Below are 19,494 nucleotides of genomic sequence, written 5' to 3' on the forward strand. Positions count from 1 at the left end.
GCCACCTGTTCTTTTAATGCCCATGCATTAGACAAAACTCAGTGGAGAGCTGTCTTTTGAAGGCATTGATATTGATAAATTGCTCCTGCAATGAAGCATGAGACTGAACCAATAGCCACAATTTGACCAGTATTACTTCTACACCATGAAATTATTCAAACCTACTCCTCATAAATATCTAAATGTCAGTGTTGTGCTGAAATTTCTAGATTAAGCTTTTAAGACTTATATTTAGTTCTAGAAGCTCTCCTCTACCTGATTTAGTAGCACTGTGCACCGTGACTGTGAAAGCCTGGAGGCTAAATTAATAAGACTAATGGAGACTGGGTTGTTTGATTTCTAAGTCAAAGAGTCTCCCCTTTGATTTGACAGTCCAAAATTCAGGGGAGCAAAGGGCCCCAGACATATGGGACATGGCACCAGTGTATCTGTCTATGTGATACAGAGAAAATATTGTATTTGGCCAGTGCCAATGGGGAAGCTGAGTCCTTGATGGTCTTACACACTCCTCAGTAAAGCTGTGCGGGGCTACCATACCACACTGAAGATCCTTCGCCTCGCAAAGCCCAGCTAAGAGCCAGAGAGATGCTCTGCTCTGCTTTTAAAGTAAACGGCAACAATGGAGCCACGTCTCCTGCCTGAGCATCTCCATCAGCCCCTTCGTGCCACGGAGGCAGAGTCTGGCCTCCTGATTCTTAGGCCAGAGAGTAATAAACCAAAACCATCTGAAGCCACGCACACACACACAATCCTCCCACCCCCCAAAACCACCAGATACTTTATGACTGTTTCTAAAAATTATTAAACAGATGAGTACATGTACTTTAGATACAAAATTGCATCCAGGCTGACAACTTGCAACATATGTTTACTTTCAGCCCAATTTAAGTTCAAATGGGTGAGTTGTAAATGCTTGGGGTTTTGACAGGGAGCAGCCCACCACTGAACTTAGCTGGCCAGAAAATTGTCTTTTATTACTGTAGAAACAATTTTCTACAGGAAAGATATTTGACATTTTCAGACTTTTGCCCTATAAAACCCACCTCGTCCTTCCAGCAAGCTTAAGACTTGCATGTCGAGCATGGCTTGATATACAGTGAGAAGCTGACTTGAACTAACCATTCCCAGTACTAGATTTTCCTGTTCATCCAGCAGCTTATAAGTTATATCCATTTGGCCTCTCCTAGCTTCATTTAGACTCATGAGGCCAGACTCAAGGTTAATGTCTCTAAGAGTTTCTTCAGTCTTCCATAAGTCAGCAAATGTTTGCAAACAAACCCAAAGAAGATGAAACTTTCCTACCTAGAAGGGGCCAAAAGATACATGATGCAATTTACTCCCGTGGTCTGACTCAGCTTCATCCTTGAATTTGTCCCAAGGTCTCTATGTATGATGGAGAGGGAAGTCATGGCTTCGGAAGAGTAGGAGAGCAATTAAATACTGACCGTCAGCTGACAAGAAATGCCACAACTCCACTGGACTGCTGCCTCACCCCGCACAAATTAATTCACTACTAACAAAGTGTGACAGCAATGTGTGCTCCCAAGAAACTTTACGACTAGAAATGACCTTCCATTTCCAGCTGGGCCCCTCAGGTTTTCTGCTGCTGCCCACCGTGATCCTCTGCCTGGGCAGAACTTCATCCCATTGAACTACATGGTTAATTGTGATATTCCATACGTCTTTTCAGGAGCGTGTACAGAGGGTGTCATTCACAATATTGTTCCTAATCCAAACATATTTTTGAAAACCATATTTGCTTAATTTTGGTTTTCAAATAAAAATATATAGAGTGAAAAAAATACTCGAGCCCCTTTTTCAATATTTCCCTGAGTTAATGAGCTGACTGATAAGCGAACAGATGCATTAAGGCAGTAATTTATTCAAATGTCATGATATTTTTGAACAAACATATATTTAATATGCATTTCGTTGTTTGCCCAGCTCGTATAGTATTAATGATTGATGTGTTCATTAGAAAAGGGAAAAGTGGCATCAAATATAATCTGTGCAAATTAGACTCACTTTGGAGATTTACCCTAAGTTTTCATCAGAATAAAGACTGTTCTTGATGCTCACTCTGTGTTGATCACGTGGAAACAAGTTAGAAGGTGCCTAACTTCATATGAGGCCAAGGGAAAGTGGGCTCATCTAATGTAACCTGAACTGAGACACTGGAACATAGGGGAGAGCAATATTTTATTGAGTGATTGCCTAGCTCACGTAGGCTGGAGCCAAAGGGGTTCAGAGGTAAAGTTAGCACCCATGTGTATTATATCTGCTCATTTTCTGAATGCATCATTGTTATGCATCTAAACCTTTTAATCAAATATCCCTTGGCGATAAAAAACGTCCTGGACATGGATCATGAAGTCTATCTTGCCAAACTTTTTAACGGAGCAAAATGTCTGTTTTTCCCCTAGTGTCTTCCACTCCCCTCCAAAATTCAACCTAAGTGATTTAAGACTTCAATAAAGCACCTTAGTAACCTCCAGAAAAAATAGCTACTGGCCATCTTTCTTCCTCAGGCATTCTGGTAGGCAGCAGCGTAGCTTTTTCCACATCTCCAATACAGAGGTGTCATAACATCTATTTAAATCCAAATCATTGCTCTAAACTGCACCTAGTGCGCAAAAACCTTAAAAGCATTTCTAGTCAAGTCCTAATGCAATTAGCGGTGTTTTGTTGTAACATCTGTATGTAAACAAAACCTACTTTTGGCAAGAAGGAGAGATGCAGTCGCTGAAGCTGCCCAGACCCGATGCGAAGACACCTCACGTAAACTGGTTGCTTTGTTTGAATCAAACGCCTGCTGTCCCAGAGGCAGCAGATTCTCAAGCTCTAATTAGCATATTAATCTTGATATAACCAAAGTAGCCAGAATGCAACACGACTGATGCAATGTGACATGGTGGTTAAAACTAAAAGTGAACACGCCTTTTAATTGGATTGGATACCTGCTAGTAATTCAGACAATGGGAATTGATTCAAATTTATAGTATTAAATGGCAGCAGATGGACAGTTAAATGTCCATTGAGTTGCAAACCGACAAGCATGCTGGGTTTGCCAGATCCTTTCATTAAGTCATTGGTGGCATCAGTCAGGTGCTGATGCATTTCATCGTTAGCAACATTAATATGTTTTGCTTTGCTGTGGTGTGAGCAGTGAGATATTCTGACTGATGGCCTCGGTAGTTAATTTGGAATTTCATTTGCCTCTTCTAATCATGGAAAATCCTAGCTCTGGTTTAGGGAAGTTTTATGAGATTTCTGGGTTTAGTATCCAGTGAGTAAAAAGGCCAGCTGATGACAGCTAGACAAGGATGCCAACTCTTCTCCTGTCCAACTGATGCCACCCATCTCTTTCACAGCTTAGGATTTGCTTGGTATTCAGTGTCTGTTCCAGATTCTTGGTCACTGTCTGCAGCCTCCTACCCTCTACAAACTTTAAAAACGTCCTCTGAGGGAGGATATCTTCTTTCCCCTTCTTCTCCAGATAGTTCCTCAAAGTTCGCAATCGTGCCCCATGCCTGAACTATGTCCCCTGCAGATTCAGTGTTTCATCTGCATTCACTCATCAGCGCTCATTCTATCCCAACATAGCAGTCATAGCTACGGAGATGTTTGTTGTCTTTTCCTCTCTACCTTCAAGCATTTACAAGAACTAATTGGCTGCTGTGGCAAACAGGCGTATGCACGCATGGAGCTGTGCACGTACACACACAAGCACACAAAAATACACGTGCCCACATTCTACGCAAACCCACGGCAGAAGAAGCAACTTTGTGAACCGTTTATTAAATCCCACTTCTTTACAGCTCCACAGAACCAAATACAGACGATTTCACGCAAATCAGGTAGGACACCTGCTCTACACTGACCTTTCTGAACACTAATTTAATGCAAGTTAAATCTCTAGGAGAAATAGGTTTTCTATTCAGAGCCCCATGTGTTTCAAAACTTACTAAGGGACTCTAAAGGAAGATGTAACAGCTAAGCTTTTTTTTCCCCTTTCTTCAGGGGTATTATTTGCATCAATTTCTTTAAGCAATTTTCCAAATTTCCATGAATGATGATCATTTTACAAATTAAATTTTGCAGGTGCATAAGAAAAAGGAAGTAACTTTTTTTTTTTTTTGCTGTTACTCATTGACTTAGCAGAGGGATGGTTAAATGTTTCTTATGCACTGTAGGCTGCACAATTAAGCCTGAAATCAAGAGAACTTTATCTGACAACCCTCAGTAATAATTTTGGGGAATGACAGCTTCTGTTTACTTCTAGTTTTTAGTATGTGTTTGCATATATATGTCCACATTAATTACATAGTGATATACAATTAATTAACAAAAAAAATACTCAGGCAGGAGTACTAAGGCTTTACGATGCTGGGTGCACTTTACCATCTTTAAATACAATTGGAAAATATAAGGATTGTCTAATGCAACAGAACTCGGGACTAAATAAATGCGTATGACTTCTTACAGCCCCACTTGATTGTTCACATTCATTCTCGCTACACAGATGAGACAGAAGAGCCTAAAACACACTGCCTGTCTGTGCTACAGACTCACACATGGTGCTGCCCATCACTATCCTGTACGGGGAGAAAAGAGCCATCATCGTTTACATCTTCATGCTGCTAAACAGCAGTTTACTTTTACTTTCTGATTTATGCCTTTTTGTTTATTGGTATAAATGAAATTTGACTGCACTGTAAACAAAAACATCTATCATCTTTTTTCCTGATTGGGAGGCAGCGCAAAACAGGAATAAGGTCAAGTATAAAATACCGGCTGACAACCTTGCAGTCACTTCATCTCCGATGTCTTAGTCAAATCAAGTAAATATCCTTTAATATATCTGTGAACAGAGCCTATAAGCTCTATGAACCTCTAGTCTTCATTCTAGGTTTGGCCATTTGGTCATAACAAATTTGTTTTCTGACCCACTGAGTCAATAAACTTAATTTCAAAATTAATCTTTTCAGGCTTCAAACTCACTGGATCCAATTATGAATCGAATCGTTCCCTTTAAATTAATATTCCGAAACTTGGTGGTCTAGTGCTTTTTGCCCTATGTGCCTCTCTGGTACTTAACTTTATATTAGTTGGCCTACAAAATTAAATCTCTAAGGAAAGGAGCATCAGAACAGCTCCAAATCTTAAATCTTCAATTACAAACGTTAGTACGAAATGCTCCCTTTTCCTGCAATGCTTCCTTTTAATTGCTATTATTATGCACAACAGGTTATCATTATACAGTAGCTCCTTATGTGTATTGACTCTGCACACTAGACCAAATGGGAGCAGGAATGCAGATTTGGGTTATTTTGTTTAGGGGTGGTGGTGGTGGTATTTTCTGTTTTTTTTCTAAATCAGATCTAATCTAAATATTTTCAGTTTTGCCTAATGGGTTAAAAACTCCAATTTTTTCTTCATTTATTTCTGGTAATCTAAATAAAATGACACTCTGTGGAGAGACCCATTATAATTTCAAAACACATATATTTCTATTCTTGCAAGGCATGGTTGCTAACATAGATAATTTTAAATGGTCATGACCGCAGGATACCTGGGGCAAAACCTGCATCTCTCAGGAGAAGAGCAACTTGCAATTGCACCAATCTCTTTCCTTACCAACTCCCCATCCCAGCCATGAAGCTCCCTGACAAGCCTGGCCACGTATGGATGCAGAGGGTGCAGGGCCACAGCTTTGAGAGCACGGATGGACCCAGCTCCGCTGGGACAAAAGGCAGGAAGGACTGATGTGCATCTCCCGACTAAACTGCTTGGAGGCCAAGCAAGGTGCCAGCTCACTCCAGTGCATCGCTGCTCTTGCTAAATCCACTGCAGGAGAGGGCTGGGAAGTAGTTTGAGAGGTTGGGAGCAGCCAGTGCCCAGCTAACCTGGGGCTTTTTGGAGTACTTTTGTTGCTCTCCGGGGGCACTTTGAGGTGGTCTCATGCCAAGCCTTCTTCCAGCCGGGAATCTGTGGGCGTGCACCACTTCAGCGTGCATTTGCCATGTGTATGGGAGGAGATTTTGTTACCAGGATGACGACAAAAGTCCTAGTTCTGAACAGTGATTGGCATTCAGGGATGGCTAATTGCAGCATTACTTAGTGCCGTTTTGAGACATTAGTGATGACTTATTGTCTACTGTTTAAACAGTCCTACCATTTTAAGCAAGCGCTTATTACAGCACTTCTTATCTAGGGGAGGGAGGGAAGGCTGCTTAACACGATCCATTAGGAAATTCAAGCCTTAAATGAAGTGACCACAAAATTCTATCAGCTCCCAGAAATGCAGCAGCTGTACATATTTAACGTAACACTACACTATATTGTGGCAGAGATCTGCTGTTTAAAACATACGTTAAGGTAGCTGAAACGTGACTATTTTACTCCTCTGTTTGAAAAATGAGAAAGTGTAGAGTGGTGTAACTTCTCAAATACATAAATAAGCATTAGACTCATGGAGGAAGACAGGTACACTGTTGGACCAGTAATAACAGATTAAAGGTCAGTGGTTAAATCTGAAACTATTGCAGCCTTGTGCATTTGACCTTGTTCCTCAAGCCTCCACTCTACTACTAACAGGTGAAGTGCAAAACAAGAAGCATGAGGGTCTGCTGAACTCTACTGTACCTGTCTTAACTTAACGGCAGTATTTCCTAAATATTCTGTCCCCTGATCATCTAACGCCATAAATACACACGCAAGGGGCAGCTCCAGATTTCCCATGCTGGGTCTGATCCTGTGCAATTCCAGATTCCAGAGGTGCAAAGAGGAAGAAAATCTGACTCACTGGCTTAGCTCTGAAGCGGAGCCAATGCAGCAACCAGCATGTTATCAATTATATGTTATCTCACCATATATTGCCAAGTCCTCCCATATGACATTTTGTTAATTTGCAACCTCTTCAGTGAAGAATAAGACATTTCACTGGGATATGACGGTATATGAAAAGATTAGGAACATCTATTGTTATTTAGATATATATGAAAATAATTAATACAGAGAGCTTTCTGGATGGAAATATTCAGCATCTTTTAGCTTCCAGAAAAAGTTAACAGAGGTGTGGGAAAGGGAACCAGGAGGAATGAGATGCTCTACTTCATCCTTTCTCATAATACAAGGACAAGGAGACCTCCAACAAAGCACATGGGTAATAAATTGTATGTGAGGTAAAAGAGAACTTTTTCATATATTTCGTGACGGATTGAATTCATGGCCATAAACTATTACCGAATCCTACTTCTCATGGGTTATTAGAAGGTTGAAGTACACCTATGCATTATGTTAACATATATTTATTTTCATTTAGTGAGGGATCTAAACATTCTATTTCAGGATCTAAGCTGCAGCTGAAGGAGAATCCACCATGAACTGGTTGTGGTTTCCCAAATTATCTGGTACTCATCACTGCTGATGAGTCACAGGACCACCCACCTACGATCACTGACAATGCCTCCATTACTATCAACTATTTTACCCGTGTAAATTTGTGACTGAAAGTCACGGGTGCATCAGCTGACAGCTATCTGGACCCTGTGACTTGAGAGTGTCTTACGCATTGCACGGCACATCGAACTGCATGTGCATAAATGTGGATGTGTGCACATACACATACATGCATGGGAACTTACTTTCAAATGAGGAGCATCTAAGGAGCATGCATTTCCCTCCTCTACACTTTTTCTAAATAAAAAGGATGTAAACACCACTCCTTGCAGAAGACTCACGTGACTTTTACTTGCCTGCCTGCTCCAGTAGACATTATGAGCTTGATTCTCCAAGACTGCCACTAAAATTCCACTCTACTGATTTTTGCAACCTAATTCTTCAGGCATTTTTTTCTTCTTTTTTTTTTCCTTTTTTTTTTGGCAAGATGATGTGACCCAAATTTATAAAGGAGGATAATTTGCTATAACATTGCATGCTGAATCTAGGCTCCATATGTACCTATTTGTTATTACCACAGATGTAAAAGACTAGATTTAGAGACCTGAATTCAGTTTGAACTTGACAGGCTTTGAATGTTCTGCAGCATGAGGGGGAATGGCATCATTTAGAAAACCATAATGTAAAGGGTTTTATGAATAATAAATATTTCTAAGACAATAAAGGCTACCCAAAGACTCACACTATTAAGCACCAAAAGGACACAGTTACTTTTTCAACAACTAAAAATGCTGAAGCGTTCCTTCGTTATTTTTCTTTAAATGACATATCGCACATTCTGCTGCAGAAACAGCTGCTAAAGTAACCTAGGGGGCATTTTCAGGCACCGTACTTCAGTGATTACAGCAATTTTTGTAGACATTCAATATTAGGATTGCATTCTAATTTTAGACAGAGTTAAATTTAAATTGAGTAGGAGGGGTTTTCACGCTACTCTAGATGTTCTAACATTGCTTACCCCAACCCAAAACCTGTATAGTCTCTGAATTTTGCAGCAATAATAATTTATTAGTAAGGATACACTTTAAAAGAATGAAACTAGAGCTCACTAGCGGCAGTGTGAAGATGTCTGCTTCTGCTATTGTGATGGGACCCAGACTTAGGACCTAATAGTATTTACCTACCAGCCATGACCCCAATGCCGTGGGACTTAGTGACACTGTCATATGCAATCCTCCTCTACTCTATTTTCATGATTCCTCCTCTTGGTTGTGTATATGCAGCAAGTGTCCTGAGACTCTAAGGCCAAATTGGGACACTTATGTCACCACTTATTAGTATTTAAATTCCCTGACCCTCACAAAACCCAAGCATTGAGCTGAAGGAAACTAAAAGAAACAGGGTTAGTAAAGGGCTGACAGTTCAACAGACAACACAGATGGAAAGCGGAAGGACTAGGTGAATCAGAGAAAACAAAGAAAAGAGCTTCTATTAGATGCTAAATGACACCCAGGCTGGGCCTGATTAAAACTATGTCTATGCAGGTTACATCTTTCCTTATTTCTCTTACCTTGTTTCTCTTGAAATATGCTCTTCGGCAAGCTGCAAAGCACTTCTCGCTGCAGAAGCATTTCACTTCACTTCCCATACTCAGGGAATAGCGCTTGATTCCAACTTTCTGGCACCAGGCACACATTATTTGTACATTTGACACATCATCTTCTACAATAAAAATATAAGAACAATGTTTACATGAGATACAAACACCTTCCTCAGACATCTGCACACTTACTCTTAGATACAACCAGCACTGGCTCATCTTATTTCCAACCTCCTCACTGCCCGAGAGCAGAACTTTGCCTGCTGTGGTCACCAGCTTCGTCCCCAGGCAGCCAGTGACCTGTGCCAGCCAGGCTTGGCACATTGGCAAAGCTTCTAAGATGGCTGGAAAAGATTATTTGCTTGAAAAATGGTGCGTGGCTGAAAAGCTCTGGAAATCTCAAGAGCTTTTCAGCATGTTTAAGAGTGCACAACTCTTTATTAAACGAGTAAACAAGACTAGGGGCTTAATGAGTATTGCTGCTTTGTTCTTGTTACTTACGGTCCGTTATAGTGAGCCCCAAGATGTTCTGCTCAGCGAGCTAGTGATAAAACACACCCAGAAGGTACTGCACCAAGGCAGGTCTCTTACAAGAACCCTCTTCTAAATAAGAAGGAACATGAAATATCCCTTTTCCACGTTGTTTCGAAACAATGACTAGCGTACAAAATGGAGAGCTTTCGCGTGAGTATAGCAGTCACAGAAACAGACTCGAGCAAGAAGGAAGATGCAGCACGGTGGTAAAGCCTGCCAGGTTACGTTCCAGTCTTATGCTCATCAGCCAAATTTTAATTTGGGCAGAGTTTCTGAGCCTCTTTCAAGCTCTTCTCTAAAGTGTGTTACGGATGTAGCATTTATGCCTTCTGCCATGTAAAAACCCCCCAGGGCTTATTACTAAAGTGCTAGCAATATGCTTGTGTGGTCACCATTCCTACCCTAGCTTCAGAGATGGGGTTAGTGAATAGTTAAGCCTTCTAAACAGATCAAGACAGTAAGTTAGCAGGAATTTTTTTAACTTAAAACTCGGAATTCTTCAGTTATTATGTCCAGTCTATGATACACCATGACCTTTCAGTTACAGACAGCAGCCATTGTCTAACTTCTGGAAAAAAAAAATAATCCCCGAAGACTAATTGTTAAAGCAGTTTCTGGTCCATGAGCTGTGGAGAATTCATAGCTCAGAGACTCTGTCATGCAGCCATCCCATTTCCCTATAAAGGATTTGTTTTTGAAGCTACACTGTCATCGTTCTGTAAAATTATTGGCAAACTAATTTTTAGCAGAGTGATTTGGCTCCTTTCCCCGGCTATCATAACTCAGAACTACGTGCTGCATTTTATTCACCTTAACGGAATAAATATTGCCAGTTTAATAACTTTTTTCCTTCCACAAATTGTGTTATGATTTACAGCTACAAATAAAATTGTACAATGTAAAATAATGACCTTTTAGTTTTAATCAGACTATCTACCTTTAAACCTATATTTAAGGCTAAGTTATAACACAGATTTGTGTTTAATGTATTTTATCACTTACCCTTTAGAGTGCGATTTGCCAATGTTATAAATGCTTTCATATACTGAACATCCAGGGAAATCAAAACAATTTGGTCAAAATTATCACTAGCTATCTATAGGGTCAAGAAGCCTGCCCTTGAGCTGGCTGTAATCTCAGCCAGATGCACAGGAACGCAGGGTGCTGTTACGGTGGTGTGGCACAGGGCTGTCACAGCCCTCTCTCCGGACCTTGGTGAGGATCCTAACTACACCAGCATAGCCCAAGAGCTCTTCCCAACATTTTTATCCCGAGCCATCCAAAGTACTAGGATTTTACAAAGGTGTCCCAATTCAGCTACTTTTGCACCATAATAAACCAATTCCTCACAGACTGAACTTGCCCCTTTGAATATATCAGGACGATCCTGTGAACCAAGGGAAAAGATGGCAACCTCTTGTTTCAGATAACAGCAACATATATTCTCCCACTGATAGCAAGTATTTAATTTGTGGAAAACAGATCTCCCAGTGATGCCTTTCTAATAGCCTTCATTTCTGGTAAAAGTAACTCTCATAAACAAAAAAAGAAAATTATAGAGCTGAAGGAGAGTTCACCGGCAAAGCAGGTGCTGGACTAGCTCTTTTAGAAGTAGTTGGCTTGTCTGGGGCACAGTTTTTAAAGAGAAGCACAGAGCTCCACCACAGGGATTCTCAAGGGCTTTCATGCATGACTTAATAGGGGAAGCACCTCAGCTACCACTCAACTCCTGTTCACTGACACACATGAACCATCTCCCACGGGTGATCAGAAAAACCACACAATTGTAATTTTCAATTACACAGCATCCCAGCAGCAGCAACAACTGTTCACACGGAAAAGCTGCGTTACACACCTCTCTGCAGGAGGTGATGCACGACAGTAAGGCTCAATCCACCTTCTGCTGCCAAAGACTTCCTCTAAGATAGATCCTGGCAAGAAGAGGAGAGGGAGAGGCATCTACTCTCTCAAGTTGTTGTCTTCCTGTGCCCTGACCAGCAGAACTTCACCACCTCACAGGGAATCCTTTGAAGCAGCATTGCTTCACTTGTGGTCCATGGATCTGACAGTCAATAAAACAGCAGAAAATGGTCTACGAACAACTACTTCCAGCCACTGCCTGCACTTCCAGGAAGAGACAGCTGATATCCAGGAGGCATCATCAATATTAATCAAAATGCTCATCATTTTGAAAGAAGGAAGGGAGAAAGGGAGGGAGTCTGCTTATATACAAAGAACTTCAATTATTTCTCTCATCTACTCCCTTCTCCTCCCAGTCATCAAAGAATGGTCACATACAATATAATCATTTTAATAGTAACAGTAATAAAAAAACTAGATGCCTTTTCCATTTAATAAACTCAGGAACACTGCTACAAAATGATTAGCTGAGTACGGTCATGAGAAGCAGCCAGAAAACAGCAGTACCTAAGAAAGGGGTTTGGAGCACACACTTGCTGGAACAGTGACCAAAAAAGAGGACTGCAACATTAACAGACAAGTAGTAGTCCATATATTTCTACCATTAAAATCCACAGCAGTGGGAAGCAATGACCTAAACCCAAACTATTAAGATTACATGAAATAAGAAAAGCCAAAGTCTCCTGATTTAACTGCTGTCTTTTGCTAAACACAAACTGGAATAATCCAAAGCCAGTAACCAAAATCTTCCATTCAAGATGAGATTCCTCTCACTTTTTCACAGACTTCTGTTTCCTAAGGCCAAATTCTTTAAAAATCACTTTACAAGACTTTTGCCCTTCTTCCAGGAAAATGTATCAAATCCTTGTCCCTAGAGCACTCAGCAAGAAGAATCTGCTGCAACGAGAACAGAGAAGCCGGGAATTTCAAATCCAGTGGTTTGAGCCTGCTTATCTGACTCGAATCTTTTTCGTATTAGGTTCACGCTAAGAAAGCTTCTCTACAATAATTACACTGGTATACTACATCGGCAATGTTCTTCTTTGCTTACAGACAAACTTTTGCTGGAAGTCTGGCTTAGCTTATCCGCTTGAGTAACATGAGCTCATCCTGACAGCATGCCCACGTCCATCATGTGAGCTCTCGCTGGAGCAGTTCTTCTGATGAAGATAATTCACCATCACTTTCAGGACTCACATAGCTAGGCTGACACATGTTTGTAAAGTACGAAAATAACATTTGCAAGTCCTGGTACAAATCATATTGAAGTCAAAGAAAATATTTTTTAACAACTGTATTTTTTTTTGCCATCTGGGCTTGCAACCTTATGACCTGTTCTTGCAATGTGCTTAGCATGTTCTCAGATCTGTCGCACTTATGACAGGTAGCGTGGGTCCTCATACAGGTAAGACAAAGAGGAGCTGGCACAGAGACAACTGAATAGTAATAGGAGAGTTTTCAGCAGAACATCCGTACTGCTATCTTCCATAATTACACCAGGTAATAGAAAAGACATACTCCTTCCACACACGGTACAAGATGTGAATTTCTAGCCTCTGCTTTTCAGAGTTGTCAAGTCTTCATAGGGAGAACTATTGTGGGACTTCCAATACTGTGTTTTTCTGCCCCTGGGTTGTGTCATTACAGGTGGAAGAAGCACTCCCTGCACCCGCCACACAGATACTATTCAGATACATCTCCTTGTGGTTTTCAGCCTGTGTATTTTTCATAATGAACAATGCAATAAACATGGAGTGTTTGCAGTGTTAAATCATGTTCCCAAAGGGAGCAGTTTGTATAACAAGATAAAATTATCACATTATAATAACTAAATATGCATCAGTCTAAAGCATGCTTCAATTAATCATCAAAAGTTTGCACCACCTCTTTAGGTCTTAATTAAGCAGAATGTTTGGGGTTTTTTTTCCTTTCAAACCAGCGTGAAGGAACTGCAGCAAATTGTTCCTCTTAAACCCAATGAGCAGCAGTTTAGATTAATCGATCTTCTATGGAGCCATAATTTGGAGAAGTGGCGGGAAAAGAAGGAAGGCAACGAGTACAGAAGAGTAAATCCATCCTGTACAGCACTGTCCCCTTATCTAAGCATCTAAATCAGCATAGCCTACAGTGTTTAGGAGGATGATCCTAAAATCCCTACAATTCTGGAGTTAAATCCTGATCAGGTTACTAACTTGTAGGCTGCAACATTCTACTAATACTGTTTTGAATTAACTGATAGGTATTTTCAATTTTAACTCCAGTTTCAAGAATTTGTGTAAAACTAAATGCAGCTACAGCTCTAATCCTGCAGATGATGATGATCCCTAGGCAGGTATTCTAAAATCATACTTTCCATGTTTTCTTGCAAGAAATTCAGCAGGAGATGATCAACTCTTCTGGCAAGAAGAAAATATCACTCCTGAAGGTGTCCAATCGCAGTACTGAAGAAAACTTGTTGTGCAGAAGGAAGACCACGAGGGCACAGGGTTTGTAATTGAGATCTCAAAGGGTACGTCCCCTGGACCACATAAGCCTATGTGAAACCTGTACCTTGGCCGTGGTTGTATCTGTGCTCTGACACAGGAAATGTTTTGGCACCCCATCCCTCCTCGGTGTCTCTCCACTGCCCATCTCTTCCTGGCATGTGAGTTTCCTTCCACCACAGCTATGGGCAGCCATGTCTCCTCACTACTGCTTTCTTCTGTTCTCCTTTCTTTTCTCTTTGCTGCATCCCACCCCCACACACAGGCAGTTTGGACCCCAGGGTTTTCTGGGGGAGCTAGAAGACCCCTTTTACCCCACGCTGGGAACTGTGCTCAATCAACTGGCACACATCTTTAAATATTTTAGCTGCTTTCACTAAAATGAAAAGCTGCAAAATTTCCTTTTTAAAGAAATTAGATCTTAAGTTGACTCTAGCATCCGCAGCATTAACAACAAGGGCTCACCGTTTACATTGGGACTTGCCAGGGTTTCAGAGTGGTAAATTCTGAATAATCTGCCAGTCACTTCTGAAACCCTGGCTTGCCATTGAAGAAAACTGAGCAGCATGTGTTTGGATTTTTCACCCCAAAGCAGTTCCTGAGGTGGATGATCCCAAGCAAAGTAGAAGAACTATTTTAGTCATTTTTATTACATCCAAGATGCTCTATCTGATTCACCTCAAATTAAAAAAAAAAAAACAAAAACAAAAATGAACTATCAAAACTCCTGAGACATTATTGCAGAACCCCTTGTGATGGCACTTCAGGGCTGATCCTCTAATAGATGGGGTGCGTGACAAACTTAAGGTACAAAAAGTACCTTGGAAAAAGCAATTACGAGAGGAAGATTAAAAAACAGGGCTGACAATAGAAAGCTTGCTGCAACCATCGCTATGGAAATACCTCAGGGGCTCTACAATGTGTTTCCTTTTAAGGACCAGTCTCTTGAAGTTCACTACTCTGCCAATAAAGCAGAGTGTCCCAGCTCCTTTTAAAAAATCATTTATTTCGGGGAACCGTGGCTTGCCTACGTTTTCTATGCATGAGTTGAGGCACATTCTCATGCATAGTTCAGTCAGGACTGAATGCACGACACAAATAAAAGCTGGCATTTAGGCAGGTTTTAAACATGCGAACGAAAAAGTACCTATTTCAGCTAATAAGGGGGGAACTCCCTGTGTATTTTTAATACATGTTATTAAAGCACATGCGTGGACTTTGTGATTTTCTTTTTAGCACAAAGGAAACACTTGGCCCTCCACAGAGAGCAGAAGACGTCAACAGCGGGCTAGACGGGGCAGGCATCCTGGCAACTGCTGGCATTTTAAAACACAGGCACTAATAACCCTACGATCAGTGCAAATTAGACGATGTTTCAAGCTGAAAACAAGAGAAAGAATTTGAAGGGTAGTGACAATAGGACTTGTTGCGGTGGTCTTTATTAGAGAGCTAAACCTGCAGTTAAAGAAATTGCAATGCTGTTTAGCAACTGGAGTAAGATTCGGGAAATACTGAAGCAGGAGCCAGAGCATAGGAAAATGAAAGTCTCCTCAATACATAGGCTTAATTAGATCTGATAATATGGTCTTTATTTAAGGAAAACTGCCACTGGGTTCCATCTGAAATCAGACTGCTTGGTAATGCAGTCGTAGAACCAATTCCCCAGTGAATTTGGACAGGGGATCTTGGAAATAATTTTTACTGCCCTGCTAACTACAATTTAAAATATCTTTTATGCTTCCAGGTTCCCCCAATACAACTTAAATACCGAGTGAGGTTACAGTGGGCAGATCCAGACTGTTTGTAGGGCAGGGACTCTGCTTCATCCCCCATGTAGGGCAAAGTTATACATGTGCACATATATTTACAAAAAAATCCTGCAAACTTTAATTCTACAGTTATGTTAAGCTATAACACAGAAAATCAATCATTCCTTTCTGTAAAATACCTACTTACTCACGTTAATATTGAATATGACATTCCCTTGCCAATGCAGGTCACAGGCCTATCTTACAAGGTGGTCAATACTGGAAATGCTTCTGTTCCTCCTTCAAGACATTTTCCCTCACCAGACACAGTTCCTCCAGCCCACTCCTTCGCTTTCGCTAGCTCCTGATAACTTTCGGCACAACCCCAATCATTATAATTTGGAAACCACCCAACCAAATGATACGTAGAGGCACTGATCTGCGGGTTGGAGGATTTAAATCCCTTTTCCTTTCCCAAATGTGCTCATTATCTTGTGAAAACCCTAGGAGGGAGCACTATTTTCCCCTTGTACTTCTTTCCCCTGTGGAGCGCTCCATCGGCGGCACAGTATCACCCTCTCCACCTCCCCTTCCACCGCATCCCTTGACAGTAACCTCCTCTCCTACTGCAGCATGCCAGGGAGCCAGTTCTTGTTTGGGGTGCTTAGAACAGCTGATGTACTCCATGCATCACGTGGACACGGAAGGCGGCAGGAAAGGGAAGGCTTTTGCCAACACCCATGCTAAAAGACTAGACCAAAGAGCAGCTGTACCTCCCCTACCAAGTCACTGCCATGAGGGGGATCACAAGAGAAAGTAAACCAAAGAGCACTCTTAAAAAAACACAGGGAAACCGAGACACCGTAGCCTCCAGTAGGTGCCAGGAGAAGGAGGCAGCATGTTCTCACCTGCGCTCAAAGAATTTTTTGCATTCTTCTTTGACTAGTCTTGATTTTAGCCTTCCTTCATCCCATGTAACAACAGCCGTCCAAACTTGTCTGAGCGAAAGGGCAGTCACCCCAAGTGCCCTCTCAGATTTACTCTGTCACTAAGGGCTGCAGAGTAACACTCAGGACATTTGCGTGCTGCATACTGCGGCCATATACCCTGCACAACTGCGGGGGAATTTTTATTTCTAGATCGTTCCTGGCTATTGCATTTCTGTTCCTTGCTATTTCTACGTAATTTTTTAATTGAAAAAACTACTTTCTTGTCCTGGTTTTGACTGGGACAGAGTTAGTTGTTCTTTCTATCAGCTAGAAGAGCTCCATGTTTTGGTTGTAGTCTGGGATTCACTATGAGAAGAATGCTGATAGTGCACTGATGTTTATAGTTGGTGCTGAGACAGCCAGGGCCTTTCATCTTGCCCTGTTTTCGCCAGTGTGCAGGAGCACAACAGGCTGGAGGGGTAGCACAGCCAGGACAAAGGGCCCACAACTCCCTTTGTGATTTGAACTTAGACTTAGGATTGAGGGCCAAATTGGCCAATGGAGCATTTCACGTCACGCAACGTCATGCCCAGTATATAGATGGGGCCTTTTGCTCTTCCAGGAACTCTCTTCTGAGGGCTCTCTCAGACTCTCAGAGTGCTATCTCTCTTTCTCGCTCTCTTTTTGGGCCTCTCGTTCATCTGAGATTGCAGTGTTGGGACTTACCTGTTTTGGGATTGTTTGCCAGCACAGGACAGGCCTTGGTCACCAGGTGGTGAGCAATTACACTGTGCATCACTTGTTTGTATATATTATTATCATTACATGGACACATATATATATTCATATATTATTATTATTATTATCATTGTTACTTTTAATTTTATATTATTGTTGTTATTATTAAATTGTTCTTAACTCACAAGTCTCCTTCCCTTTTCTCCTTTAATTCTCTTCCCCATTCCCCAGGGGTGGGTGAGGCTGAATGAGCAGCTTCACGGCGTTTAGTTGCCAGCTGGGCTAAACCACCACGTTTCTTTATGTTGCTGTGCAGGAAATAAGAATCTTCTAATACCAAGCAGAACTGATCTTAGTATCTGATACATTGGGTTGTACTCGAGACAAACCCTGAAGATCACTCAGAATCTATTGCTGGCATTAAACGTAGCTACAGGCTCGCTGGACGAGAAGGATGGTTATCAGGCAGGAGACTATTACACCAACTCTCTGAGGCTGTACTGGCTTCTTATTTGCTTCCAGATGCAGGTTGGAGGGCTGATGTTGACTGATAAAGCCCCATTTGATGTGGGTCCTGCCTGAGCATGGTCTGTCTGCCTGGTGGTGCAGACCAGTGGAGTACTCTCACAAACAGCCTCCAGATCTGAGTGACTGAGATCCTTCTTGTTGGAGGCTTCCCATGACTGGATTGAGCATCCTCCACTGACGTGCCGTAACCTGAGTCTGTAGACGGTCAGTGCACCACACAGGGCCCACACGTTTAACTCAACCTTTTTTGAGTGTAATTTTGGGGTATGGCAAGGAGAGAGCACCTTTATCAAAGCGTTTATATTTGGTCAGGTAGTAGTCTAATGTTTTCCAGGATTGTATAAGCAAATGTTTGCCTAATATTTCATTTGACTAAAACAGAAAGCTGAACAGCTTGGTGATAAAATTTTAGCCAGACTGTTCAAAATTATTTGGTTTTCCAAAGAAAAAAAAGCATTTTACTGTAAAATAAACACAAGGGGGAAAAGGTAATTTTATTAACTGTTCAAGGTTTTAGCCTGTTCATTCAAAGTATTAGTGCAGATAGGACATTCTTCAAAGTTTTCCAGCATGCTCAAGGAAGACCTAATCTGCTGAAATCTTCAATGACTGCTTCCTAGACATAGTTCAGGATCAGTACTCCTTCCTCCTCCTTCTTGAGCTGGTAGCTGTTTCTGATATGATTCTGCTTCCTTGGAAATCCTGTTCCCCTTGGCTTCCCGACTCAGACTGCCCCCCATGCTTTTTCTGCCTCTGCAAGTACTACATGAGCGCACCTTATGGAATATCCTTCCTATTCCTCCCTTCAGGCTTCTGTGAGCATCCCTCATGCTCTGCTCTTTCTCTTCTCCCTCTTATCTGTATGGAATCTTATCTGCAAAAATTATTCAACTAATAAGTCATCATGACTGTTTCTTGGATCTGCTTATCCTCTCTAGACCACTGCTCTCCTGTCCAAATGAATACCTCAGCCTGTTTCTCTGACACTTCTTTACTGGTGCTGACCCTTCAGCTCAAGATCAATACAGCAAGAATTAAAGTCTTAATAATTTCTCCCTGAGTGCTCACTCCATATTATTTGCTCAATAACGGTGGACCGCACCATCATCTTTCCTGTCCTTCAAGTTCATGATTAAGATATCATTTTCGTCTGCGGACACTTTCTTTTGAGCTATATTTAAATCTTGTAGATTTTTCTCCTGTAGAATATCTAAAAGCTTTCCCCATCCATCTACAAAGTCTGGACTCATCCTGATTCTCAGCATCTCAGTCACTGCAGTGCATCACTGCCTGGTTTTCTCTCTGGTCCATAATGTAAACTTGCCATACGCGTCTCAAAATGCCTCAAAGATCCCTTTCTCTGCCCAGCATTTTAACCTTAAAGCTTTCTCTTGAACTCTTACTGCCTCTTCCTTCTGTCCCCTTTCTTTGTTTATTAACTCAATGAAGCGTAAGCTGCTTCTGCTCCCGTGGCAGGTAGGTCATAGCCTGTCTCTCCCCCCATGTTGAAAATGTTGACTTCCAGTTTTAGCAATTAACGATGTGAGTCTCTTTCATTTGCCTGCTCAACTCAAAGAAGCACCTTTGTGCTGTTTCCCAAGTTGCCTCTCGTG

At 41.5% G+C, this 19,494-nt stretch overlaps 1 protein-coding gene across 1 annotated transcript in view; it reads right to left on the minus strand.

Moving 5' to 3' along the window:
- Positions 1–19,494, minus strand: part of SOBP (sine oculis binding protein homolog) — a 99,670-nt gene that overhangs the window by 66,488 nt on the left and 13,688 nt on the right. The window contains exon 4 of the mRNA XM_086608136.1: positions 8,972–9,123. Within this exon, the coding sequence (XP_086464262.1) occupies positions 8,972–9,123 (152 nt within the window). The remainder of the gene's footprint in view (positions 1–8,971; positions 9,124–19,494) is intronic.

This window comes from Tauraco erythrolophus, chromosome 2 (assembly GCF_009769465.1).
Source record: "Tauraco erythrolophus isolate bTauEry1 chromosome 2, bTauEry1.pri, whole genome shotgun sequence".
In the NCBI taxonomy this organism is placed as follows: domain Eukaryota; kingdom Metazoa; phylum Chordata; class Aves; order Musophagiformes; family Musophagidae; genus Tauraco; species Tauraco erythrolophus.